At 41.5% G+C, this 26,950-nt stretch overlaps 1 protein-coding gene across 27 annotated transcripts in view; it reads left to right on the forward strand.

Annotated features, from left to right (window-relative positions):
• ARID1B (AT-rich interaction domain 1B) overlaps positions 1–26,950 on the forward strand; it is a 399,185-nt gene that overhangs the window by 363,098 nt on the left and 9,137 nt on the right. For 21 of the 27 annotated variants that reach the window (XM_065590368.1, XM_065590370.1, XM_065590371.1 and 18 more), the window contains 6 exons: positions 2,737–2,941; positions 16,201–16,339; positions 17,760–17,932; positions 20,186–20,336; positions 21,363–21,479; positions 24,006–24,102. In XM_065590368.1, the coding sequence (XP_065446440.1) occupies positions 2,737–2,941; positions 16,201–16,339; positions 17,760–17,932; positions 20,186–20,336; positions 21,363–21,479; positions 24,006–24,102 (882 nt within the window). The remainder of the gene's footprint in view (positions 1–2,736; positions 2,942–16,200; positions 16,340–17,759; positions 17,933–20,185; positions 20,337–21,362; positions 21,480–24,005; positions 24,103–26,950) is intronic. The other 6 variants (XM_065590348.1, XM_065590361.1, XM_065590357.1 and 3 more) reach the window with 1 other exon arrangement.

A 26,950-nucleotide genomic window follows, 5' to 3' on the forward strand; every position in this document is an offset into this window, starting at 1 on the left:
GAAGGTAAATTGGGGAAGAGGCTGCAAATAAAAAAGATGTTGGTAGAAGTCAGAGATATAGTTTGCTGCATTGAACCTTGTCTTTCCCACTGAGAGTAAATATGAGGCCTGTGATGTCACAGGTGAAAGAATATGATGTTCTTTTCCCACATGCGAATCGGGGTTAGTAATAGCTGCCTGACTCACACAGATGCTGTGAACATTAACTTATTTAGGGTCGATCCCATTCATGTCTTTAGAGCCGGATTGATCCTTTAATGTTTGTGGAGCACTTTGAAAGGGTAAAGCACTAGAGTAGATACTAAATATTAAGTAGTAGCATTATTGGATTTGGGATTCAAAACCTTCTTTTTGTCTTGCTGGCCCAGGCCTGCTGTGTGCTGAATGCTTCCTGTGAGATGGTGAGAGCTCACAACTCGAACTGAATTAAGGGTGATCAGTACTTTGCAGGATTAGGCTCTAAATTATGAGTTAGATGTAACTAAAATACACATGATCTCTACACTAAAACACACAATCTGAAAACAGAAGTATGTTAAATTGAATTGGGCCCATGGAAAGTGAACCCCTGGTAATGCTCCCACCTAGCCAGTTCTGGAAACCCACTTCCAACAGTGATTACTGCTGATTTTAACAGTAGTACTCTGCATAGCATGATATAGCATATTGAATTAGACCATGGTCATTCAAGTCCAGTGATGCTAACTGGCGCCGCAGAGGAAGGTAGAAAAATCTAATGTATTGCACCTTGCCACTTGTTAAATGCTGTCCATGGATGAAAGGTGGGGTTCCATCCTGACTTTTGCAATGACCAGCTGATGTGTGCCCCGGAGTTTTCCTGAACTTGCAAACTTTATTATTGGTCATAACACTCTGCAGCCCTCTTTTTAAGTCTAGCTACAGCATTTGACTCAGTGTCTACAGAGGCTCGAATGCTTCTGCACAATTGGTTAATATTAAACCATTAAATATAAGTGGGAGTTGAAATTTGAAATCCTAAAAAGGCCTGCATGTTTGTTTATAACAAGGGTCATTTCTTATTTATTTAAAAAAAAAACCACACATTTTGGGCCCAAGCTTACTTTCCAATATGGACCAACATTTATTACCGATGAGGAGATGCTGTCCCACTTAGATACAATTTTGAAAGGAACTTGATTTATAGGTTTGTAGGCTACAAAGGTTGATTGTTCACTGTGGGCGTGTTAACATGTATTCTCTGGTTAGGGCTACAGAGAAATGCACATGTTCGTCTAATGAGATTTATTTAAATATAGTTGGATGGTGCCCACCTGAAAAGCATAGTTGCCCCTACCACTGCTCTCCACGTTTCATGATCTCTGCCCACTGAGTGACAGGATGTAGATGTGCAGCGATGGTGCGTATTTATCCTCCTGAAGCATTGCATTTCAAGGTACACCAAATAGCGCTTTGCTTCCCTCTTCCAAAGCCATGGTAGACCTGCTGTTGGCAGCCTTGTTTTATATGCCAATACACTGGACATTTAGGCACTGAGTACTTCTGCGTGCATTATGCAGTGTGTTTGTTGTATACCACGTAGTGCTAAGTAAATGGGCAAAAAAGGGCTGTGTGATTGGGGATTTAAGTCTCAAAAGTGCCAGTTTATGAAAATCACTTTCTCTTTGACTCCTGGATTGCTGCCAGATGTACCTGGAATACACAGGGAAAATAAAACTCTTCACTCAGCCAGGCCAGTCTGCATGTAATTAACTCTTTTGCCAAGAGAACCATCCTATCTGGCAGCTGTGAAGGGGTTATTGAACACAAAGATAAAAACTATATAAATATCTCCTTGGCTGGCATATAGGGTTGGCAACAGATATGACCAGTAATAAACTTTGTAGCTATTTAAGCTAAAATAGGGTGATAAAATCTCATGCTTCAGGACGTAAACTGATCATCATAGCATTCAAGAAGTAAGCTCCCCCTCTCCCTCCCCTGCTGGACCAATGGTCTGATCTGATGTGGCAAATCCAGTGTGCCTCAACCTAAGAGCATAGTTTGAACAGTTGCTTTCAGTACTCTGGCATACGCAGCAAAACAAGGCTCACCCCAATGGCATGCTTGTATCAGCAGAGCTGTAATACAGAACATTACTGCACTGTTCCAGTGTGTTTGAAGTCTGTCTTAATTAATAAGGGGCCTCACTTGACTCTGCATCTCCTGTTGCAATGGGATCATTGATCAATCCCACAAGAAGCCTTAAAGTGAAAGGATTTGAACCAGAAATTGCAGGCTAAACTACCTGACAGCTGGTGGCTGTTCTGGAGGAAATGTTTTTCATATCAGTGCTGAAACACTTAAACTGCAGAATAACATTGTTATTGCTTTTTAAATTAGTTTTTAGAAGCTGCTTTTTTAATTAGAATAGGGTGTGTGTGTGTGTGTGTGTGTCAGAGAGAGAGTCAGTGAGTGTGCATTTGAATGGAGATAAATAGCTAACTGAACAGCACAAGCCTTGGAAGAGTGCAAGGCATTTAAAAGATGCACCATGCAGAAGACTCTCAACAAGCTTTTTATGTAGCTATCAGCAGGTTCCTTAATGGTTTTATAACTGTAAACGCTGTTTGTGCATTACTGAGTGGGGGAGTAATGAGCATTAGTTAAAAGAGGCAAATAAAAAAAGTAAACCAAGACATTAAGTGCTCTTTTTCCTCTTGGCTTTAAACAAGCCGCCTTGCTGCAAACCAATACTTCTGCCATTTATTTTGCTAGGTTAATAAAAACAAGAAGTGGCGCGAGTTGGCAACCAACCTGAATGTTGGCACTTCAAGCAGCGCAGCCAGCTCCCTGAAAAAACAGTATATTCAGTACCTGTTTGCCTTTGAGTGTAAGATAGAACGAGGGGAGGAGCCCCCTCCAGAGGTCTTCAGCACTGGAGATACTAAGAAACAACCTAAGATTCAGCCGCCATCTCCTGGTAAGTAGAAGAACTGCAGCCTCTTATACAATAATTCACTAGACTGCATCCTGCATCTCAAATCTCCTGTCCCAGCAAACATTTTAGAAGCATCCCTTGCTAACCTTAGATAAGCTAGCTAAAAAAATACTCCTTGGGGATCCTATGTGTTCTGAACTGGCTCCAAGACAGTATGAAAGTTAACTCTAAGGGGTAGACTGCAGAGATGTGTATATGCCCACACATCTTTAAGCATTTCTTTGTCTCTGTCTGAAAAATACAAGCATTCTAACGATCAAACTGTTAAATGGAAATAATAACAGCAGTGTTCTACAGGGATGTTCCATCCCTTGCATTTGCTCTCTGTAAGACATCAGATACCCAGGACTAAATAAATAAATAAAGTAAGGAAAGGCTGGATTCTCCCATCCACACTTCAACTATTGGAAATCTGGAGCCAAATTTCAATGGGCCTGCTGGCAAGTAAAAGAACTACTCAGTGTGAGTAACAATGGCAGCTTTTGGCCCAATAAATGGAACTCAGCCTGCTGCTCCACTACTGTTTATTTGAAATGCCTGGCAAATGAAGAGAGTTGAGTGACTAGAGAACACCCATAGTACAGTATCAAGCTTTGTCGTTTAGATTACGTCACTTTCCTCTGCCATTGTTGCTAATCCTGTGTATTAGATTGAGTGCTAGCAGCACGGTCTGTATCCTATTGTCAGCTGTAGATGGGCACTGCAGTCGAAATGTTGATTTTGGTTAATGAATCTTCATGTACAGTATGTTGCTTGAAGTAGTCAGGAGAGTTAGATTTGTTTTTTTCTGCCTGCATTCAACTCAAGACTCGTAAAATGACAACCATGATTGACATTCAAGCTAGAGAAATGTAGAGGAGTAACATGTTAAGCATGTGAAAGAATAAATAGAAGGTTTTGTTGCCTTTTGGAGTATTTAATTTCTTGGCTTCAGGCAGAAGAGGAAAAGAGGACTTTTAATTGGTATGCACTATTTTCTGTCTGCATGGAATCACAGAAGGGCAAAGACCTTTTTAAGTGTGAATCAGAAAGATGGGATTCTCAGACTCTTTCCTGGTGTGGAGTACTTTTTAATACACAATGATCTCATAGATACATAGTGAATGAGGGGCATTCACTATTACACAGGCCACCTCTTCCCATTAGCAACATAGTATCATTCCTGTGAAAGCGACAACAGTTGCTTACATGGAAATGTGAAATTAGGAAAGTATTTAATATAACTTGATTTCTCTTAGCAGCCAGAAATAAGGAGAAGAGCGAGGAAACCAGACAGCTGTCCCCTTATTTTGTGACCTTCTGTCATAGATATTAGAAATAGCAAAGACCTATTAAGTCATGCAATTACATTCAATTGCCAGGTAGGGTTATTCCTTCTGATGCTCACTGTGGTGCTTTGTCCAGTATTGTAAATGTCTCTAGTGATAGGGCTTAGGCTAGGTCTACACTACGGGGGGGGGTCGACCTAAGATACGCAACTTCAGCTACATGAATAGCGTAGCTGAAGTGGCGTATTTTAGGTCAACTTACCTGGCTGTGAGGACGGCGCCGAATCGACCGCTGCCGTGCCGCCGTCGACTCCACTTCCGCCTCTTGCCGTGATGGATTTCCGGAGTCGACGGAAGAGCCATCGGGGATCGATTTTATCGCGTCTTCACTAGACACGATAAGTCAATCCCCAATAGATCGACTGCTACCCGCCGATTCGGTGGGTAGTGAAGACGTGCCCTTAAATTGCTTCCTGCTAGAGACCTTCCATAGTCTAATAGAATTCAGTGTTATGAATTTTTTCCTGATATTCAGTTCAAATTTACCTTCCATCACCACTATGTTCACCCCTGTATAACACCCTAAATGTTTATACCTTACAAATACTTAAGGTTATCATGTACCCCATCAGTAGGTATTTAATGTATAAAGCAAGCATGTTACTCTGAAAAACAAGTTCAGGGGGGAAGGCCCACGTATTATAAACAAGAGCAGCAGTTAGAGTATTTGACTCCCTAGAGGGAGTTTAGATTAGCCAGCACATGCATCCTTATTAAAAATTGAAAGCTGTTGGATTTGGCTGCATCACCTGCAGCAAGGGCCAGTAAATGGAGCTGAAACCATTAGACTCATTAGGGAGAAGGAAAAGAACATGTTTTTTTTTAATTAAGCAGCAAAACTAAAAATAAATAAATATTTTGCTTCCCTCTTCCTTTCTCTAACTCTCTTACAATGTTGCCATTCAGTAATTTTGGTTAGTGGTTCAGGAACAATCATCATAAAACTGTCTGAATTTTGTGTTAAAGAATCTTGATTTAAATATCCAGACCTTGAACAAAAGCAGAGAAAAGTCATGGGCTGTCCTGCAGTTCCATGTGCACCTTGAAACTATAAATGAAAACTGCAAAGTCCAAGTTTGAATTTATCATAACACTACGTTCAGTTCAAACAAGATGTCTGGGAGCAGAACTGAAACTATTTTTCCAAAATAAAAACACAGCTGGACATAGGGACCAGAAGAGGGGAGGAATCAAGCAATGATCTCAAGGTTTATTTTGTTTGCTGGAAAAGAACTTGTGTCACTGAATGGGCTGCACTTCTGTGTGGAAAAAGGCTTTCCCAGTGTGTATCAGCTTTAGTACATGAAATCCCGCTGAGCTATAGATGCTGCAGAAAGTACAGGGCCTGTTCTCTTAACAGTTGGCTCTTTTTTTTCTTTTTCTTCAGTTTATGGTAACATTAATGTTTTAACTGCACAAAAGCAGTAGGATTATAGATGTACTTTAGGTAATCCATCCATCTTTGACTTGCAAATGGAGCAGGAGCCCACTGGAACAGGAAGCAGTAGACTAAAAGGTTCTTGCTTTTAAACATTAAGACATCATGAGATTGGTTCTGTGCAGGCACACCCGTGTGCCTGCACATAACAGCCTTTTTGAAGCCTGCTTAAGCTACACAGAACCAGTTGCAATATTGATGCCTAAATCAATACATGATGAAGAAGGGTAGGGTTGCCCTTAAGGGAATTGGGCTTAAACCCCTCCTGTGACAAATCACCTGTTTCGCAGCTGATTCTATGAGTCTGAGGTTCAGGTGATATCTTCAGGGCTGGCTCCAGGCACCAGGGCAGGAAGCAGGTGCTTGGGGTGGTCAACGGAAAGGGGCGGCACGTCCGGCTCTTCGGCGGCAATTTGTTGGTGGGTCCTTCAGTCCCTCTGGGAGGGAAGGATCGGCCGCCGAATTGCCACCGAAGAATGAAGCGGCGCAGTAGAGCTGCCACCGAAGTGCTGCCGATCACGGCTCTTTTTTTTTTTTTTTTTTTTTTTCCGCCGCTTGGGGCGGCAAAAAAGCTGGAGCCGGCCCTGGATAGCTTGAAGATCACATGGTTTTCATGAAACCAGCAAGTAGCTCAGTTGCTAAGAAGAGGTTCAGGCAATAGAAAGGATCCTGCCAGAGTCTCTGGGTCAGGGGAGGAACCGAGGACTAGATCCACAAAGGTACCTAGGCACTGAACTCCAACATTTAGGTATCACTGACATTCTCAAAAGCACCACTCAGCTGCCACCTACCCTGTAGGCACCTAAATTCTGATAGGCATCAAAGTTTCCTCTGGTGGGCAACTGCCAAACCACCTAAGGCCTATGGCTACCCCACAACTAACAAACTGCTTCGTGCCTTAACTCATGCCTAAGCCCCAGCAGGATTCTCAAATGAGTCATTCACTCGCAGGGCTCAAGCCAGTGAGCATATCTCTGAGCATGCCTGTTGGATCAGGCCTTGCACAAAAGACAACTGGGGGCAAGCAAGTCAGGAATTTTTCATGCATGTGCATGTCAGTCTGTCCTCAGAATACCCAGTAGCCAGGGAGCACTTCCCTGGGATGTGCAAGACCCAGAATCAAATTGCTGGTCTACCTGATTTGGAACAGGGATTTGAACTCAGGTCTCCCATGTGAGTGCTCTAACCACTGGGCTATCGAGTATTCTGAGTGGGGTCTCTCTCTTTTCTCCTGTTGGAACTGTTTCATTGTGTATAAATAATTAAATATTATTTGGAGCCTGGACTTGAACCTGAGTGTTCCACCTCCCCAGTAAGTGCCCTTAACCATTGGGCTATAAAGTCAAACTCTCCTCTGAGAAAGGACTGACCTGGGGCTATAGTCAGTCTCTCTCTCTCTCGAGAAAGGGAGAACTGCCTCAGGCATCTAATTCCAGCATAGACAGGCACCTCCTTGGCCTGTCAGTCAGGTACCTAGATTGCTGTGGGTTAGGTGCCAAAGTACTTTTGTGAATTTGGGCCTCAAGCCCTGCCCTTTTCTTCTGCATTTCACTCCCGGCTAGCTTAGGTGGCTCCCCACTCAGTGTGCTGGCTTCTGAGGCTCCCTTTCTTAGGTGCCTGACTTGCCCCATGCATTTTATGCAGAGCCTGGGCACCTAACTTGGGGCTGAGGACTCTAATTAGGCAACAGAGAGCCTAGGAGTTATGTTTTGCAATGCTCTGCATTGCAGCCCCTTGGTGGAGTTAGCTCAGAGTTCATATGCTGCTCCCTGGTAGATGGCCTGTGGAGTGGAATCCTGCAGGGAGCAGGCTAGGAAGAAATGTAAGAGTTTCAGGGAGTAGAAGACCCTGGGTCAGGAGAAAGCACATGATTGGTATGTTGAACTTGTATCAGACAGTTTTTGTTTTGAAGAAATACAACCAAAGTCCTGAAGTAAAGGGACTGAAATCCTGTGACTGAAGAGTGTTCTTTGGTACATAGGCTGGTGAGTTAGCCCAATGGTTTACATAAGGAGGTAGGGGGATCAGAATTCTACCATCACTTACACTTCTTGTAACCCCATTGACTTCAGTGAGGATGGGTGGTAACTGAAGGTAGAATTTAGCTGTCTGTGCTGCCTGTGACAATTCAAGGTATATCCCAGCAACTCCAAAGGAAGAGTTGGACTAGTTCAGCAAAGCAGTAGGTCAGTGGGCCTTGTTCAATGGAGGCCAGAGTCAGACACACCTCAGCCAACTTACTGTTATTTTTGTTCTAATTGTCCATTTTAAAGCATGAGTTGGATGTATGCTACTGTCAGAACTTCTCCAGTCCACTCAGAATGAAAAGAGATGGCCTTGAACGTGTCATGGAGCTGCTTCTTGCAGACAAACAAGAACTAGGAAATAGCAAGACCCTCATAAATGTTCTATCCGGGATGCTTATGCTTTTTGGAGATTCTTGTGAAGACAAAGTGTTCCATGCAGCCATAAGCTCGTTAGTGTTCTGATATTCTTAACCAAAATATATATGAATGTTGTGGAAAACCCTAAATTGAAAATACAAGGTGGCCATTATGATAAGGAGGCAAATTGCAAAAAGCTTCCAACATATATGATCTGTTTTCCATTCTGAGACTATAGATTCTTGTCTTGATCAGAAAAGAAATTCTGTTAGCCACAATAAATAGATCATTTGGGTACACATGAATCTGGAAGTGATGGCCATTGTTAGCCTGTGTATTTGGGGTCTATTACTCATTATTGTACTGGCTTGGAATTGGCTGTGGGTTAGCTCATGGATGGACATAGACAGTGTCAGAAAACAACGTAGCATTGAAAATCTAAACAAAATTGGGATGTAAGGAAACTTGAAGGAGGACAGGTAGCAGCTTTGGCACACAGGGAAAGGGGTTCCGTTTCATGATTTCCAACTGGAAAATATTGCTAATGATAATATGTGTAATGTATCTTAACAAAATATATAAACATATATGTGGGACCATACCTTCCTGTCATATGCATAGCACCTAGTGAATATTGGGCAGTACTCAGCGATAGATTGGGGCACTCCTGAATAAAATCCAGACAAGACCTTGGTCTTGTCGGTGTCACAGAGATCATATGATAGCAAACCTGTGAAAGTTTGTGCTCTGTTGTAACACAGAGCTCCAACAGCCTGTTCTCTGTGTTTCCTTGGCAGCAGAGACAAGACTTGGGGAGGCGGGGGGAAAAAGCCAGTCATTCAATTAGTAAGTTTGTAACCAAAAACCCATCCATCTTTACTGGCAGGTGGCTGACTGAATTTCTATTATTATCTGACAGGTGATGTCACAAAACCTGTCATGTAGCCAACCGGGGAATCCCCAGTGGAAGATAAATGAGAAAAGGGTCTGGGTTATAAATAAAGGTGCCCTCTGATTGACCTCTGTTCACTGTAGACCTGTGGCATATCTGACTAACTCTCCCCTCCCCACCCCCACCCTAGTCAGAATTAGGGCACTGGGTTCATACTGTGTAAATTATCTTCCCAGCGTGGCGTCTGGCTGTTCAGTCTGAAGTATGTGAATGTACTTAACCTTCAGTAACCCTTCCATTGTTTACTTTAGCGTATACATTTGTAGCTTCTGGCAAAAGGTAGGGATATCCTAGAGAGCATGTCAGGCCTCCTAGTAATGGAGTTTCAAGAGGTTGCTTTTTTTTTTTTTTTTCCCTGAAGGAAAAATAATTCTGGCAAGAGGAAGAATTTTTTTCTGTTTTTATTAACTGCACATTTGAACTATTGTAAATAAAGGGTCTTTCCTGAAACCACACTCCCTAGCATTGCAAGCCTTTTAAGGAAGCAGCCACTGAGGTGCTAATTTCATGCAGCTAGCAGCAAATTGGTCCATGTAGGAGGCTGTGAAGAATGCCATGATGAAAATGTTGCTTTCAGACAATTTTCTTTCAATTTTTTAAAATCTGCGGTGGCACCTATAAGGCAGGTGCTGCTCGGGCTTTTTTGTATGTTGAAAAATCACATATTACACTAGTTGACTAGACACAGAGAAGTATTTTTCTGGCCATCGCCAGTCAGCTGTATGGTCTTGTATGCACAGCTTAAACACTTCAAATAATTGTCTGTTTCCTTCTTTTTATTTCTCTGTTGTTGTTATTTTGTTTTATAGTACTGAGTGCTTATGTAGGACTTGACAAAGTAACAAGACAGGATCCCTGTTTTAAGAAGTTTACAGTCAACTTAAACAGTTAGAATAGAAACAAAAAGATAAGCTACATAAGCTGATGGATGTAAACAGTGTCAGAAAAAAAAACGTAGCATTGAAAATCTAAACAAAAGTGGGATGCAAGGAGAGATTTGAAGGAGGAGCAGGTAGCAGCTTTGACACACAGACAAAAGGGTTTAGTTTCATGATTTCTAACTGGAAAAGTATTACTAATGATAATATGTGTAATAATATGTTAACAGACTATATAGACATACATGTGAGACCATACCTTCCAGTCATTTGCACAGCACCTAGTACATTATTGTGATGGCAAAGTCAAGCACCCAAAAGTTAGAAAATGCCAGAGTTAAGCTTGCCTGTGCAGCCTTAGCTCGGACCCCATGTGCGTATGCATTATGGTACAGTGTTTTAATTACATGATCATACTGTTTTTTCCCAAAGGACCCATTCCTCATTCAGTGCGCAGAAAGGACATTGATCACTTAGTGAGCAGCTATTCAATATTTTGTTTTCTCCTCCAGTTCAGTATTTTGTTCATTGTGTAGCCCAAGGCCTTATTTACTGCTCTGAATACAAAATTATTAATTTCCTCATAGGCTTTTCTATGTTACTCATCAGTATAATATCTGAGTGCTTCACAAGCATTAATTAATTTGTCTTCACAAAACCCTTGTGTGCTGAGGGGTTATTATCCCATTTTACAGGGAGGAATTGAGACACAGAGAGATCATGGTCAAAAGTATCCACTAATCTGAGGAGCCTAATTTGAGACACCTAGGACTGTGATTTTTCAGAGTATTTAGTATTATATAGCACTTAATATATTCAAAGCACAGCTCCCATTGACTGCAGTTGCAATCATGAGTCCACAGCACTTCTGCAAATCAAACCACAGGGTCTCAGACCAAATAAATGAAGAACACGTATGAAAAGTTTGGTTTAAGTGACTTGCCTAGCATCACATAGTAACTGTTTGATACAGGCAAGGATAGAATCCAATTCCCAGGACAGCATTCAATTGCCTTAAGTATGAGACAGTTCTTTCTCTTGCTGTAATCCCCTGCCTCATTGACAACATACCTTCCAACTTCTACAGTAAACGAGGCAAGGGTCCTACACACAACAGTCTCCCTCGCTACACAATGCTGATTCATCCCCAGAGTATGTCAGTCCTGTGCACTAAATGAGGCAAGGGTCTTGTGGAAAAATTGTACGCGATCATGTAATTAAAGACTGTATCATAATGCGTACGCACAAGGGGCCAATTAAATAGCACAGACAACCTCAATTCTGGCATTTCCTAACTTCTTAGTGCTTGAGTTTGCAACCTTAATAATAATGTTCTTTTAACATAAGATTTTTTGTGTGTAAATCCTAAGATTTTTTAAAAAGCAAACTGAAAAAAAAAATAAGTTCCATCATGTGGTGTCCTATTGACACCCATGTGGTTCATCAGCAGTTGAAACCTTTAGATCTATCTAACAGACCTCTTGAGCTAATGGAATAACTGATAGCAATAGTAGGTTGTCATCCTCTATGTTGCCAGTTGGTTTCACAGATATTTGCCAACAGCAGAGGAATAATGAGACTCAGGAATCTTGGCTCCATTTCAATCTCTGGAGAGGAATGTGCTGTAGCGGGCACAGATTCTTCTGCCTTGACCCTCTCTGCTGCATTCCCTCTGCGCTGTTCCTGTCCTGTCTCTTCCCTACCCTTGGCTCCTTGTCCCAGTTCCATTTTTCTTATTCGGATAGTCTCGGTATCTTCACTCAGGCTTCTCATCCTAGTCTCGGTGTCATTACCCAGACAGTCCACCCTTTAAACTCCCCATCCCAGTCTCACTCACCCCATCATTAGTTCCTGTCTCCTTGCCCAGCCAGTCCCAGTTTCGCCTCTCCCAGTTCCTCATCCAGTCTGTCTCTCATCTCCTTTCCTCTGATGTCCAGTCACTTCCACATTCCCGCTAGCTGCCAGTCCCAGTCTCCCTCCCCTGGCTTCTCATCCAATCTCAGTGTCCCCCAACATCCAGCTCCTCTTCCCATTCTCTTTTCCCAGCCAGTCCTAGCTATTTCCTCACACCGTCTTCATCTTATGTCTCTCCCCCTCAACAACTTCTCTCCCCCCCATTGATTCCCAGTCCCAGTTAGCTCCAGTCTCCCCCCATAATCCCTCAGACAAACTCAGTCCCCTGACCTGCTGGTTCCCAGTCCTCCCACCCCTGTTTTCTCCTGGGTCTCAGTCCTAGTTTCTTTGCTCAGCAAGTCTTAATCTTCCCCCCAACCGCCAGACCCTTCTCTCCCGCCACCAGCCTCCAATTGCAGTCTTCCCCCTCCCAGGCTCCTTGTCCCAGTCTACTACCCCTGCATCCTTCCTGATCTGGGTCTTTTCCTTTCTTCATTCAGTTCAGGCAACTTCCCCATCTGCCTGGGCCCAGCAGGAGGAGCATTGAGAGCACAGAAGAGATGGACTTGCTGCTGTTTGTTCCAAGCCCAGACCCAGATCCAGCACAGCCCAGAGCAACCAGGAGCAGAAATTGCAGGGAAAGTCCCCCCCAGCCCCAGACTGGAGCATGCTCAGTGCAGACAGGAACTTGGGGGAGTTAAGCTGTGGTCTAGCAAGTCACTCCTGAGCATATGCAAACTGATCTTTTCAAAGGCTTAGGACTAGGGCGGACTTTCACAAAGGCAGCAAAAGGCACACTACTGACACAAAGATCGCCTCACACCAGATTTAAAGTCCATGTTCCAAAGCATGAGTGCACTAAAGCTTCTGTAAGAATACTTGCCAGATTTTTTTTAATGGGTAAAACGATGTATTTTTCCTTAGCTTTATTCCCAGAAACAACTAAACCATTTTGACTGAAACTTTACAAACAAAAAATTCATCCGGAAGCAGATACCTGGTCTGAAAAATTTCAGCCCAAATGGTTAAAGTTTGGTAAAGTTATATGCAGCTGAAAACAGGGACTTATAATAATGAGAAGTGTCGGGCAACCTTAATAATAGGCAATTCTGTCTGCCATGACTATAATAACCATTGTTTTGAGTGAGGAGCTTAGATTTTTCTGCTATGAAAAATGTGTTTTGTACAGTAACACTCTTCAAAAACCATAGATTAACTGTTCAGTGGCCTACCAGTTGTTCTCTGTCCATTTTCTAGTGGACCAGGATCCACATCACACACACTTATGTCCTTGTAGGCACCCCACAACCTAACAGGCACAGACACTGTAATGCACAGACACATCGCTAGAAGTGCTCCTGCCAGGTCAAAGTCGAGGCACATTGACAAAGTAATTTCGGGAAGCTTGCATTCACTGTGCTGGTATTGGCATTTCTATTGTACAACACATTTTTCAGCTGTTTGTTACCATTCATTTTTTTAAAACAGCCAGCAGGTAGAAATTTGGCTTACAAGTTCTCAGCAGGGTATCTCATTTTGCTTTCTGATTTTTTGAGTCAGACATGTTTATATAAGGAAATACTATAAAACAGAGTATTATTATTTTATAATAAAAATATGGTGTATTTATGCAACCCATAAATACTGCAAATATATTTTAACTGCCGTCAGCTTTATTTTTTAGATCTGAATTAAGTTCTTCTTGCCCAGGGTGGGTTAGGGAAACATTTAATTGGCACTTAATGGCCCATCATGAGAGAAGCTTGAAATATAGCGGGTGAGGCAATATTGTATTTTATAGTAAATAGCATGGGGCCGTGCTAGGATGCTTACCTGGTTCTAGTATATTGACTCTAAAAATCTGTATAACTTAACTCAGAAATAGTTTCAGTTTTTTTCACTTTTCAGGGAAGTAATGTAGAATTTGCCTGGTGTCAGTGGATACTTTGAGATGTAAGGTGGAGGGGGAAGGGTGTGTGACAGCTGAATCACTCGATTTCTTTTATGTAGTCAAAGGGTTTGTTGTGTACGCACATGGTGACTTTCATTAGTATTATTATTTAAATGTGTATTGCAGTAGCACCCGAAGGGTATGTCTACACTGCCAAAAAAAACCACAGCAGTGAGTCTCAAAGCCCAGGTCAACTGACTCAGGCTCGCGGGGCTCATGCTACAGGGCTAAAAACAGCAGTGTAAATGTTCAGGCACAGGCTGGAGCCTGGGCTCTGAGACCTCCCCCCCTCACTCCAGAGGTGTCAGAGCCCGCACTCCAGCCTGAGCAGTAACATCTACATTGCTCTTTTTTAGCCCCATAGTGCAAGCCAGGCTCTGAGACTTGCTGCCACAAGAGTTGGGGTTTTTTGCAGTGTAGATGTACCCAAAGTTCCCAGTCAAATGTAACGTTAATTGCACATGAGTTTTGTGTTGTGTTTGTTTTGGTTTTCTTAATATATTAATGGGCTCAGTGATTTTTAAAAGCTTTTAGAACTTCATTACTATATGGGCATAAACCAAATACAGTTGGGAAAGTTGAGGACCAAGGATAGCATCATTAGGACTAATGAAACAAGCTGTGCAAAGGTCCTGATGTTTCAGGAGCAGGAATTATTTCCCGATACTGGCAAGATGCAATACAAATGTGAATGAAGCAAACCGAAGCAAGGCATCCTTCAAGCAAGAGTGAGCTGCATCCATCAAAATGATGTGATTCCTAGGATTTGGGGCCAACTCTGACCCACTGTCCCTTCCCAGAAATCAGAACTGATTAACCCTGGCTGCCTCCTTCTGTTGTTTCTCCTAGCAGCAGTGTACACATTTTTGTCATTTAGTCATTGAGCACATGCAGACAGGCCAGGCGCTAGGAAGAGTTTACATGACAGATTGTAACCAGCTAGGAAAAAAAAACCCAGGCAATGCAAAGTTAAGGCTAAGTTAAGATTTTTTTTCTAAATATTCTAGAGTTCTGTGTTTTTCCTTGTGGTGAATCTTTGTTTACAACAATTACATTAAAGGATTTGATCCTGCGAGCCCCCCTCAGGTGGATCTCCCACTGAAGTCAATAGGGGGGCTTGGCAAATCAGATCCATAGCTTATACATGGACTTGTATAGTCTCATCTAGCAGATTTCTAAAACTCAATTAGTTGGGAAAATGTTCTAATATCTCATGCAGTGAAAATGTCCGTCTGGTATTAACGCTAAAAGGGTATCTATAGGTTTACTTAAAAGGTACACTGTGCATGTATTCCATCACCAGCTTTGTATAATATCTTCAGTTAATTGGGCCATATATAACTGCTCATTCTCATTGGAATAGAGCTCTTCACAGAATTCTCTCTCTCTCCTTGTAATTATAGTAAGAATGTAGCCACTTAACAAGGTGAAAGAGTGCTGGCGGTGCAAATGCTCTCCATCCCTCATTGAGATCTCAGTACAAGTGCAGCTGCAGATGAAATGGGTGGCCTTGCAGAGTTACCTAATCTAGACATACACACTAAGCATGGGCATACCTTTTCCTTGAAATAAATGGTTCAGAGGAAGACATCTGCAGAATACCAGCTATGAAAGTGCAGAGTGGAAGCAAAGAACTTCAATGTCCTTTCATACTGTGCTTCGCAGACTGCTTTACCTATGTCATTTCTTCAAGAGCTGAAGTATATTGAAGTATATTCCACTCTTAGTGATCATGTTTGAATGATGTGTAAAACCAAGGTTCTAACACTTGTTAAACTTTCTGTTGCTATTTTCACAAGATATGAGGAGTTAACCACAGTGTTCTGTTCAAATTCTATTTTTGGTAATTGCTTTCTTCTTAACTAAAGTTCCCTCTATATTTAAAAAAGGATACAGGATTCTTTCCATAGAGTATTTCTCTCATCTTATCTTATAGGTTGTGTAAGGTTGCTGTGCACTGTTAACTGGCTGCCACATTTTTGGTAGATGAAATTATGAAGTTCTCCTGATATAGTGTTTATGTATCAGTTGAGTTAGTAAAGTAATCCTTCAGGGTGAAAGTTGCTATATAAATATTTGTATTGTGGTACTGATTATGTGATGAAGTTATGTCATTTTATGAACGGGGTACCCTCTGACCTATTATTTAAATTAAAGGTCCTCCTTTGCCTAGATGATTTCCATTCATGTTGCTTTAGGCCTTGGACTAAATTCATAGTTCTAGAAAAGATGGGGGATAGTACAACACTGAATATACCAATCTCAGAGGATGCTCAGGAAGGCTGACATATTGAAATGCATAGTGTGTAAGCAGAGTAGAAGACTCATTTTAAAATAACTCTTTTCTCCTTGATGATTGCTGCTTCCCTAGTACATTGCTTGATATATCTAATATGTCTTTATATTAAATCTGCCAGCTAATTCTGGTTCCCTACAAGGTCCACAGACTCCCCAGTCTACTGGTAGTAATTCCATGACAGAAGTGCCGGGCGACTTGAAGCCTCCAACACCAGCATCAACACCTCATGGACAGATGACGCCCATGCAGGGCGGCAGGTATTGAAAACTCAGTGCTTCATTTCACCTTTCTTACCCTTGCTACATAGAGTAGAACAGTGTGCCATCAGGGTGTCACTTGTATAAAGAAAAGCAGATTTAGGCTTTTTGTATGTTTGTTCTTTCCATCGTTGCATGGTCATTTTGTTGCAGCAATTATGGTTATCAGCCTTCTATTCCTGTAATAACGTACATTTGGAAAAAACAGAATTCCTGAATTGATAATCAATGCTTCAGTTGTCAGTGATACTTAACCTTAAAATTTGAGAACATGGGGATTTTTCTGAGTTGAAAGTGGGATCATGATCATCTTTATAATGGTCCTTTCCATCATAAACCATGTACATGTGCAGAGCAAGGACTAAAACCCTGCTCCTTCACTTCTAACCATACAGTCTCTTGCCCCTGAGCTAAAGGGAGAGTTCTGTTAGTTATCAACTAGCTGGTAACTGCAGGAGGACCGTTCTGTTCTATAGAGAAGGACCCTCGTGTTTTTATTAAGCAGCAGTCAGCCAGCCAAGGGTAATGTTCTTGTGCAGACACAGCGCCTTATCCTTCTGCCACTAAAGTCTATGATAAAAAACTCTCAGCAGCGTCAGTGGGAGCAGGATTGAGATCTAGACTATCCACAACAAAATCATTCACAACTTTGCTTAATTATAGTCTCTTGTCTTCAGCTGTAATCGGTGCACAAGTTTTCAAAGAGATCTGACTATGTGGAGAGATAGAAGGGGTAGTAGCAAACCTTTTTTAATGACCTCTCATTCAAACAGTTCGATTAATTTTTTTCCCATTTGTAAAAACATTCTCATTTGCCTTCAGAATAAATGTGGCAGTTCTCAGAGCAACTCAGTTTTTCAAGCCATGTTTATAAGGGCTTTATAATAAAGCTAGCTGAAGCCACAAAGGTTGTTGCTGGTCCATAATATTTAATGGTATTGAGAAGGTAAATCAAGTGCTGCTGTTCATTCTTTGTCATAATACCAGAACAAGGAGACACCGAGTGAAATTGAAAGATAACTCTATTTAAGACTGATAGAAGGAAATACCTTTTTGACACAATATGTAATTAACATGTGAAACTCATTGCCTCAGGGTATTGAGGCAAACAGTTGATCTGGATTCCAAAAAGGTGAGGACTTTTATGTGACTAATGGCAATATGCACATTCACATTAGATTGGATAAAAAAATCCCTCATGCTTAAGGAAAAAGCAGGGGTAGGAAGAAACTTTTCCTGTGGGCAGGTTATGCCATAATTGTCTATTATGGCATTTCTTACACCTTTCTCTGAGGCATCTGGCGCTGGCTACTAGCGAAGACTGGATACTACACTAGAAGGACCATAGTCTGGTCTGGTATCACAATTTCTTGCATGTGTTCCTATGACATTAATGCCTCCATTTTGTCTGTCCATTTAGAAACAGTGCAGTTAGTGTGCACGATCCCTTTTCTGATGTAAGTGATTCTGCATTCCCGAAGCGAAACTCCATGACGCCAAATGCACCATACCAGCAAGGGATGAACATGCCAGATATGATGGGAAGGATGCCCTATGAACCGAATAAGGACCCTTTTGGTGGGATAAGAAAAGGTATCTACTAAGTGGCAGTCTCAGTGTGTTCTTCCCTAGTTTCATCCAAGCAACGTATTTTGATTTGTCAAGGTGTGCTTTTTGTGGCTCTTTTTGCATGCTCTCCCCGTCTCTTTGCATCATTGCCATCAGCAACATCATATCTCCACAGCAATAAAGGAAGTGTAACCACATCTCAGTCTTCTCTGGTCATTTTTCCCCCTCTCAAAGTTAAATTATGTAAGTGTAGGCTTCGGGCTTCAACGGGATCCCAAAATAATTGTTCAGGACTATTACACAGTACTGTTTGTGACTGGACTATACCGCTAAGGATCAGCAGGTTAAATTAGTTGGGCCTGGGGTTTTTTAATGCTCTAGTAGCATCTTTGAATATAGTAAACTATATTACAGCTTGGGATAGCATTTCTAATTGTTAGAGTAGGAAACTGGGAGTCAGAACTCGTAGGTGCTATCATGGTTCAACTGCAAATTCACTGTGCAGTTTTAAGCAAATCTCCTAACCTCTTTACCTCAGGTTATGCAGCTGTAAAATAGGTATACTTAACTATGTAGCACACAGAAGTGTTACAAGGTGTAATTAATTAATGTTTGTTAGACATTTTGAGATCCTGTGGTGAAAGGTGCCACATAATTCGAAGTTTAGTGTTTTAGAAAGTTAAAAATGAGAATAACACTAAAGCTAACTCAGTCCCCGGGTGCACTTCACTCAGGGTCTTTCTGTGAATTTTAAAGTATCTTAGGAAAGAATAATTTGAACTATTCTCCTACATGTTTGTGTATAGGAAAGGGGGAGGGTAGGAAGAGGTTCAGAGTTCATAAGAGCAGAAGAGAGAAGAGCAGATGATGGAGGTTTAAGAGTATGCAGTGGCAGCTGAAAGATGAGGTAACGGAGAGGAAAAGGACAAAGAACAGGGAGAGGAGAAGAAGTGGTGATGTACTGGCGTCACTAGTTTAAAAAAAGAGAGAGAAAGTGATGCTGATGAGACCATTTGGAACAGCAGCTGGGTAGAGGCCTTATGTTTCTTTTAAATCCCATGCCTTTTGCCCTGGACCCTGGTACAGCAGAACTTCAGGGGAAATAACATCCTTTCCGGCTTAAACTTATTTTGATTTCCACGGTCATCTTGAGATCACGTTGGTTTACTGCACATACCCATTTATTTCACATTTAGATTAGGTCACAAGTTAAAATTAGTTTTGTCAAATCAGCTCAGGCTTCTTGGAAAGATGATCACGTGTGAGTCAGATCTGTTCCCTCACTCAGCTCATTCTGCTGATGGTGTCTCTGCATTTATAAAAGAGTTTGGCAAGGTGGTGATTGCATACAAAACCTGGGGAACAATTCCAGGGCTTCCTGTAGCATTTTTAAATACCCTCTTATCATGCATATACCCAATCTCTAGCTCCTGGAATTAATAGAACTGCTTCTTTGATTCTTTATTATAAGGGTGCTAGTTCTCTCACCTACTATTCTTTCCATTGCTTTAGTTACAAATCTGGCCTGCTCTAAGGCAGTAAGTGACAGAAAGTGGAAAGCTTGGTTCTTGGAGAAGTCCTATTCTTCCTTTGCCTCCTTACCTTCACCCTCACCTCTGTTTTTTTATGTCAGATGTCTCAAACTAGAGAGTTGAGATGGGGCTACTTCCCTGAATCCTTTGTTACTAAATGATGTCATGGCTGGTGCTGACCAAGTCTCTTCTTGGACCCTTAGAATTGTACCTACCTTGCCCAGGGGGATACCTCCAGGATACAGGATCCTCTACACAGATATCAACCCCATTTTGGGAAAGGGAAAGAAAACAGCCCTGTGGCTACTGGGTGCTAATTAAAGCCATGAGGCTAGTGCATAAGCCTTTCTGATATCTAGAGATTTGAGTTTGAGTCAACATTGTTGGGCTAAGAAGAGCAAGTGTGAACAGAGTCCAACTTGAGTCTTTAGGACACTGAGGAAGAAGAAAGCTTTCTACCTGATGGGTTTAATTCTCTAACATGAGATTCCAAATCTGATTTTTTTCATTTGAAGTTATTTGATATTCTGACCACCTTGCTGTTCCATCTTATTGATAGTGCTGATTTATTTGCTTTCATCACTCTCCTAGAGCTTGTCAGACACCTAGTAATTCTGCGTGGCTTCTGTTAGGGCTTCAGGAGTTTTTTCAAATGATGTCATTTAACAGACCTTGGAAGCTCATCTTTGAAACCAAAAATAAGATGTTTAATTTGCAGTTCTTCCATTTTTACTTATTATTGCAGTGCCTGGAAGCAGTGAGCCCTTCATGGCCCCTGGACAAATGCCCAATAGTGGAATACAGGATATCTATAACCAGACTCCATCTGGAGCAATGTCCACCATAAGCATGAGCCAGCGGCAGCAGTTCTCTTATGGAGGTGGCTATGACAGGAGGTGAGTCAATCTTCAGCAAAGTTAGTGAAAATGATCCTGTCGTCTTCTCCTTTGCCCCATTGTCCTTTACAGAGAACCTAGCAGCCGTCACTTCCTGCAGCTGCTTACTAAATCACTGGGAGTAAAGCCACGGGTAATGAGAGAGTCCAGCTTTTTGCCGAAATTAATAGGGAAAGAGTTGTCACACTTCAGAAGTCACTCAACCTACAGCTGATCAGCAAGTGGGTCTGCTTGACAGCTGCTTTTTGCACGCTGTTGTGTTGTGCTGTGACTTGCTGAAATAGCACTTGTGTTAGTCCTCTTGCCCTGTTCATACCTAAACGGAAGATGTTGATTTTTTTTATATAAAAAACAAAATATACATCTTAAAAATGTTTTCTTTGGTCTGCTGGTGACTAGAACTTCATTTGGAGCTTTCAGGGTCTATACTGTGCTGTAGGGATGCTGCACTTCAAGTGTGTGACCATAGTGATCCTCTGTACTGAGGTTCAGTGGCTGAAGGTTTAGATCCCCATAGGTCCAAATTTCAGTGAAGTAAAACCAATTTTTCCCCCCGTTTCCTTATCCTGGGAAAGTGTTGTTTTTTTAAATCCATAGAATCACTGATGTCTGATCATTGGGAGCAGGCAGAAAGGTTTGGGAGTGTTTGGATATACTGAGTTTTGCAGTATGTTTTGCAAGCTGGAACTGTAGAAACATTTTTTTCCCATTGTTACCTTCAATTAGTTGTACAGTTTTGCTTCATTGCTAACATTTCCTGATGGCAGCCAATGTAGTGCACAATATTGGCCTCCTAAGTTAATAGTAGGCCAGTTTTCACAATCCTAGGCTGAAGCAGTAGGGAAAGAATAACACAACTGTAATCATTTTGTTCAACAAAAGCCACGTTGCTGTGTTGTCAGCCAGATTAAAGGTCCCAGCAGAAGGTCTTAGGCCAGAAGAATCCTTTCCATTAAGTTTTATTGATTTGGCGATTTTGGAGAATAAGTGCTTTTTACAGAATGAGGTTTCCTTTGTCATTTTTAGGTCGGATCATGGGCTGGGTCCTGAAGGCAGTATGGGACCACCTGGTCAGAGCAACATGGTGCCTTCAAACAGTGACCCAAGCATGTACTCTCCTAATCGTTACCCTGGCCAGCAGAGGTGAACATTGATTTCTCTGTTTATAATATCTGCATTAACCAGATAATCCTAAATCCTAGCAGCTACTGATTGTGTGTAAACAGAATATTCAGCAGCTTGGTGTGTTATTTGTTTGTGTGTTCCTATAGAGATTTTTCCTTTGGGTTTGTTTTTGGGTTGGGAGAGCTATTTGATTTTGTGTTTCCATAGAGCTATAGATGTTAGAAAAAGAAATCACACAATTTGCTGCCAATACAGGATGTACACAACGTTATATTCTCAAATTGTCCATTCTTGTTTTAAATTATTCAAACTTTGAGGCTTATACAAACTCTGAGGCTCAGGTGGTGGCCATTCTATAGTCTAAGTAACACTAACACTTAAAGAGCATTTCCTGATATATAGCCTCCATTTTCCTTTGCCCAGTTTCATCTCATTACTCTGTTATATTATTTCAGACAACCCTAGACAATTCGTACCAGTTAAGTAGTTCTTTTGACATTGCTTAGATAACCTCTCTGTCTGACTTGATTTTCGGAGAAATTGAACACCTACTACACCCACAGAAATCAGTGAGAGCTGTGGACGTTCATCACCTTGAAAATCAGGCCATGTTAGTTCTTTTAATTCTTTCTAAGAAGTCAAATTCTCCAGCCCTTTCATCTTTTTTGCTCCTTTTTCCTGAATTGCCCTTGAACGTATTCTGGTGTCCAGAACTGTGCTCAAAATTCTAGGTGTGGTCTCTTTTGTATTGTATGCAAAGGGACTGCTAACATCTTGGTCTGTGACAGGATGGTTTTGTGTACACTACCCATACTGAAATTGATACTTGTTGTGTTACCGTATCACACTGCAAGCTCAAATCCAATTTGCTATCCACCATCAGCGCCAGGTATTTATCATCCTTACTGCTTTCCATGTACTTCCCTTCAAATGATTTTCTGTTTCATTTAAAAAAAGAAAATTAATTAAAAGTATGCCCAGTTAAGCACTCAAAAAATCAGGAAGTGCCACAGGTAAGTTTGTAAGTGCAACCTTAACTCTGTACTTTATGACACAGTATTTCATTAACTGCTATACTATTCCTCAAAAAAGAACAATATGTCCTCATTGAGGCCATATGTAAATTGAAAGTTTTAAAAAAATTACATCATCATCACGGGTAAGTGTTGGGATTTCACAGGGTCGGCACTGCTGCAATATTTCCAACAGTAGGGAGGCAGAAGTGGCCATCCCACCACATGGCACTAGCCATTGAGGCCTGTTTCACTCCACGCTCAATTCCAGCCCCAGCCACTGTGGCTGCTTCCTGACTGGCCAGCCAGCAGTTAGAAGCCCCGGCCTGGCCCACCCCACAGCAGTCACCAGCAGGAGTGGGAGCGGCTGGGTCAGAGCCCCCTTCAATGCCTCTGATTCCCTGCTGAGCAAGAAGCCCCCTTACCCTCTGCTCATGCTCCAAATAGTGGATCCTGGTCTCAGTTCCTATGGTGTCTCACCCAGGCCTGCCAGAGGCTGCTGTGGGGTGGGCCAGGGCTTCTAATCAGCACACATTGTCAGCACCACTGACAATCTCTCCATTGCTTGGCTGGACAGGATGCAGCAACGGCAGCCTGAGCCAGATGGCTGGCACCATGTGGTCACACCCACACACATGGTTTCCCTCAAGCAGCCGAATTAGCCCAGCCCTGTGATTTTTCCAATATCCCTTGGGCATTTCTGCTTCTGCCTCCCCACTATTGGAAAAATCACAGTATTGGGCTAATTTCACTATTTCCTTGCAGTCTGTGAAATCGTTATTTAAACAGGGCCTTAGTCGTCATACATTTATTTATTAAAAGTTCCAGCGCAGAAGTGTAGCACCTTGAAATATTTTTCATAGTTTGTTCATGAGTTTAAACTCATTTTGTGCTACTGTGCTCTAGTGAAAATCACAAATTCAGTTTAAACCAATTTTTAAAATATTTTTTATATTCAGTAGAGTCTTCAATGTTCCATAAAATGGGTTTCTTGATGAGACCCACTTTTTAAAACTCTTCAGAATTTGAACGCACCCTCTTTGCACTGTAGGTCAGATATTTTATTTACTAGAATATATATCCTGCTTCATTCTGTTACAACTATATTGCTTTATTATACTCTGTGTAGTAATTCCTTCTGGTACATCCTTGCGGCTGACTTCCACCAATAGTCTTAGTGCTGAATTAGTGCAATACTTGAGAGCTCCTGACTGTTGGAATTCAAGGAATTTAATCGGTTTTGTGAAGGTCGGGGGTTTGCTGAGACTCTTAATTTTCCTCTCATTGACATCTTTGTAGGGGGTCAAACAACTTTGGCAATATGCCCAAAAAGGTGTCACCATCCATTCTAAAAAATTAAATTATCATCACTGTGTTAAAAGTCTTGGTATGGAAATTAGGTGGTATGGAAAAGAGAATGTTTCATGGTGGTGGCCATCTTTAAGGTGTAGAATCCTCAGAGCAATTTCATTTGTCCAGTGGCTTGGAAGTTCCAACAGTACTAAGTGCTGATTTGAATGCATCATTCTAGGCATGAACCATATGGGCAGCAGTATCCAGGGCAAGGACCTCCTTCAGGACAACCACCGTATGGAGGACATCAACCTGGAATGTATCCACAGCAGCAGGTAAAAGAGGTGGAATCATTTATATTCATGACATTTATTTTGTAAACATCAACCCCCCCAAAATACACTTTATAATATGAAATTAAAACAAATTCTTAAAAGGCATGTAGTTTTCGCACAGGTGAGCAACATAGTGTGGGCCAAAATCAGGGCCCATTTTAGCAGCGGATGTGCAAGAACAAGGCCATGTACTAGTTATGTTGAAGGGTGTAATTTAAAGTTGAGATTCTGTAGGGTGACCAGACAGCAAATGTGAAAAATCGGGACAGGGGGTGGGGGATAATAGGAGCCTATATAAGAAAAAGACCCCAAAATCGGGACTGTCCCTATAAAATCGGGACATCTGGTCACCCAAAGATTCTGTGGTGTGGAATCCATGACAGGTGAAAGCCCCACGTACAGTAAGCAGGTAGATCAAAACAATGCGATTCATAGGCTGATAATATTGCACCACCCAGCTTGCAGAGACAAATAGGAAAGTTGCTGACTGGAAGAGCAGAAAGCACGTCAGGCAGGCAACTGAAACCAAGGAAGTCTGGCAGGAAGAGAAAGACCTAAGCGTCATAGTTGCTAAGACTGGCATAGAGTGTCACACAGATAATCCAAGACTATCATAAAACTTGCACGTGAGAGAACATGTACTTTGAATGTATAGCAGATGATATATTCCAATATATTACTAACACTGAAAAAATATTTAAAACATTCCAACATTTGAGCCTTTCTGTAATATATAAAATATACAGAATATGCTGGAAAATATGAGTACTGTTTCTAGACATAGGTTTTGTAAAATGTATTGGTAATATGTGTGCAAACCCTGGCCCCGTTAAAGTCATTGGCAGAAATCCCATTGACATCAATGGGGCTAGGATTCCACCTCTATGTATGATAAAGCGGTTGGTACTCACTCTGTAATTATGGCTGGTGCTAGGTTGCTAGAATAAGATATTCAAACATGCCAGGATTCCCCAAAAATAAATTTATCTTCCTGAAATTTCACATACCACATCTCAGTGTGGGGCAGAGGTTTTCTAGGAAGTTCAGTAAAACTCAGAAGTGAAGCTCTAAAGTTGCAGGGTTTTGGAAATGTATCTAAAATTCACTTTTGAAATGTTATACTTCTCTTTTTTCTCTCATACTATCTCCAAAATGTCATGGTCAAGAAATTCCACATTTGTTTTGTTGGTCTTGCTGAGGAGCAGCGTTTTTAGCCATTTGGGGTGATTTAGTGGAGAAATTACAAAGATCAATAACAAAAATAGCCTGTGATACCCCACACTACGGTATCCAGGGAATGAGTTAACGAGGTTCTCATTAAAGACGGGAACGCCCTAAACTTTGCAAAAATATATAGTCAAACTAACATTCTTAAGAAAATATAAAATCTCATTTCCTATTCTAGGTATCCATTTCCAGTAGTGTCTGAATAATGTATTATTTTGACCTTTTTGTATATTTCGTCACGTATTAGGGGACAAAGTTAAGGTTAGGCTGGTGGGGTGACGTAGGGTTGGGTGGGAGTTAATGGCTGAATTACCATAGTGGGACCCTCCTTTAGAGGTGCCATTGACATGCTGCCTTTTTGTCCTGCTATACCCCTTTATACATCTATATCCTCCCCCTGAGTATCTGACTGTCTGAGATCCCAATCCAGCAAACACATCCATGTTTAACTTTAAATCATGTCAGAAGTCCCTCTGAAGTGGGATTACTCGCATGTTTTAAATTAAGTATGTTCACAAGTGTTGCAGGATCAGGGTCTAAATGGATTTATGCATAACCATTGAATTTGAAATTGTGGTTCAACTTAGACAATTTTTACATGATGCCTGTTTTTCTGTGTCTTGCATTAGAGTTCATGTCACAGACCCAGTATATTACATAGATGTGTAAGACCTAAAGCTGGCCATGGACCCTTTGTTTCTGAAATAACTTGACAACTCAGTGGCAAATTAAAACATTCATGCAATTCAGTGGTTAGGACTTTACATGCACCAAAGTCAGAAAATGAGAGTTAATGGTTCCCAGAGCAATTCTAACTGACCCATGTTGCATGCATATAGAATTTTATATGATGTTAACTTTAGTACATTAGTATACATTGTGCAATGTGACTGAGTTAAGGTTTCTGTGGGAGCCATAACTTTGAGCTTACCATAGATCATATATTCAAAAAACTGCACATTTAATTCACATTTTTTGCCTCATGGCATTCAGTGTAGCTCGAACTGTGAAGCAAGCTCCCCCAGGAACTAAAGACCATTACAAACCTCTCCACCTTCCACTCAAAGTGCAAGGTGCAGTTCTTCGCCCTGCCTTCTCTAACATAAACACAGAGCAGCATGTACTTTTTAAAACAAAATATCAACCCCTATCAAAACAAAACACCACATTGTGCCCACAGTTCTCCCCCTTCAGAGGGAGGATGCTCAGAGACATAAAGAACCACACATGACAGATGTTAGTCATGTCACTTATCTGAACACCTTCCAGGAGTATTTTACTACAGTGATGAGCACCATATAAGCACCTATCTAGAATAAAATAGAATGTTTGAATTTAACTGCTGGAATAATCAGACATGAAATGTGAATAGGGGATTCAGGGAGAGGGATTCATCTTCTTGGCAGGGATGAGTGGAGGTTTTGGAACACCAGACATAACTGAGATGGGTGTTTCTCCCACCAGTCAGCCTGACTTATACTCTGTTTCAAACTCCAGTGTCCTGGATACATACTTGCAGAAGCATCGTGCTTTGGGATGTTAGAAGGCTTTCAAAACTTGTCCTCCAAGAAGACTAAGTCTGTGACAAATCTGAAACTTTAAAAAGATTTTTTTTGGTAGT

The sequence above is a fragment of the Chrysemys picta genome, chromosome 3 (genome assembly GCF_011386835.1).
Source record: "Chrysemys picta bellii isolate R12L10 chromosome 3, ASM1138683v2, whole genome shotgun sequence".
NCBI lineage: Eukaryota > Metazoa > Chordata > Testudines > Emydidae > Chrysemys > Chrysemys picta.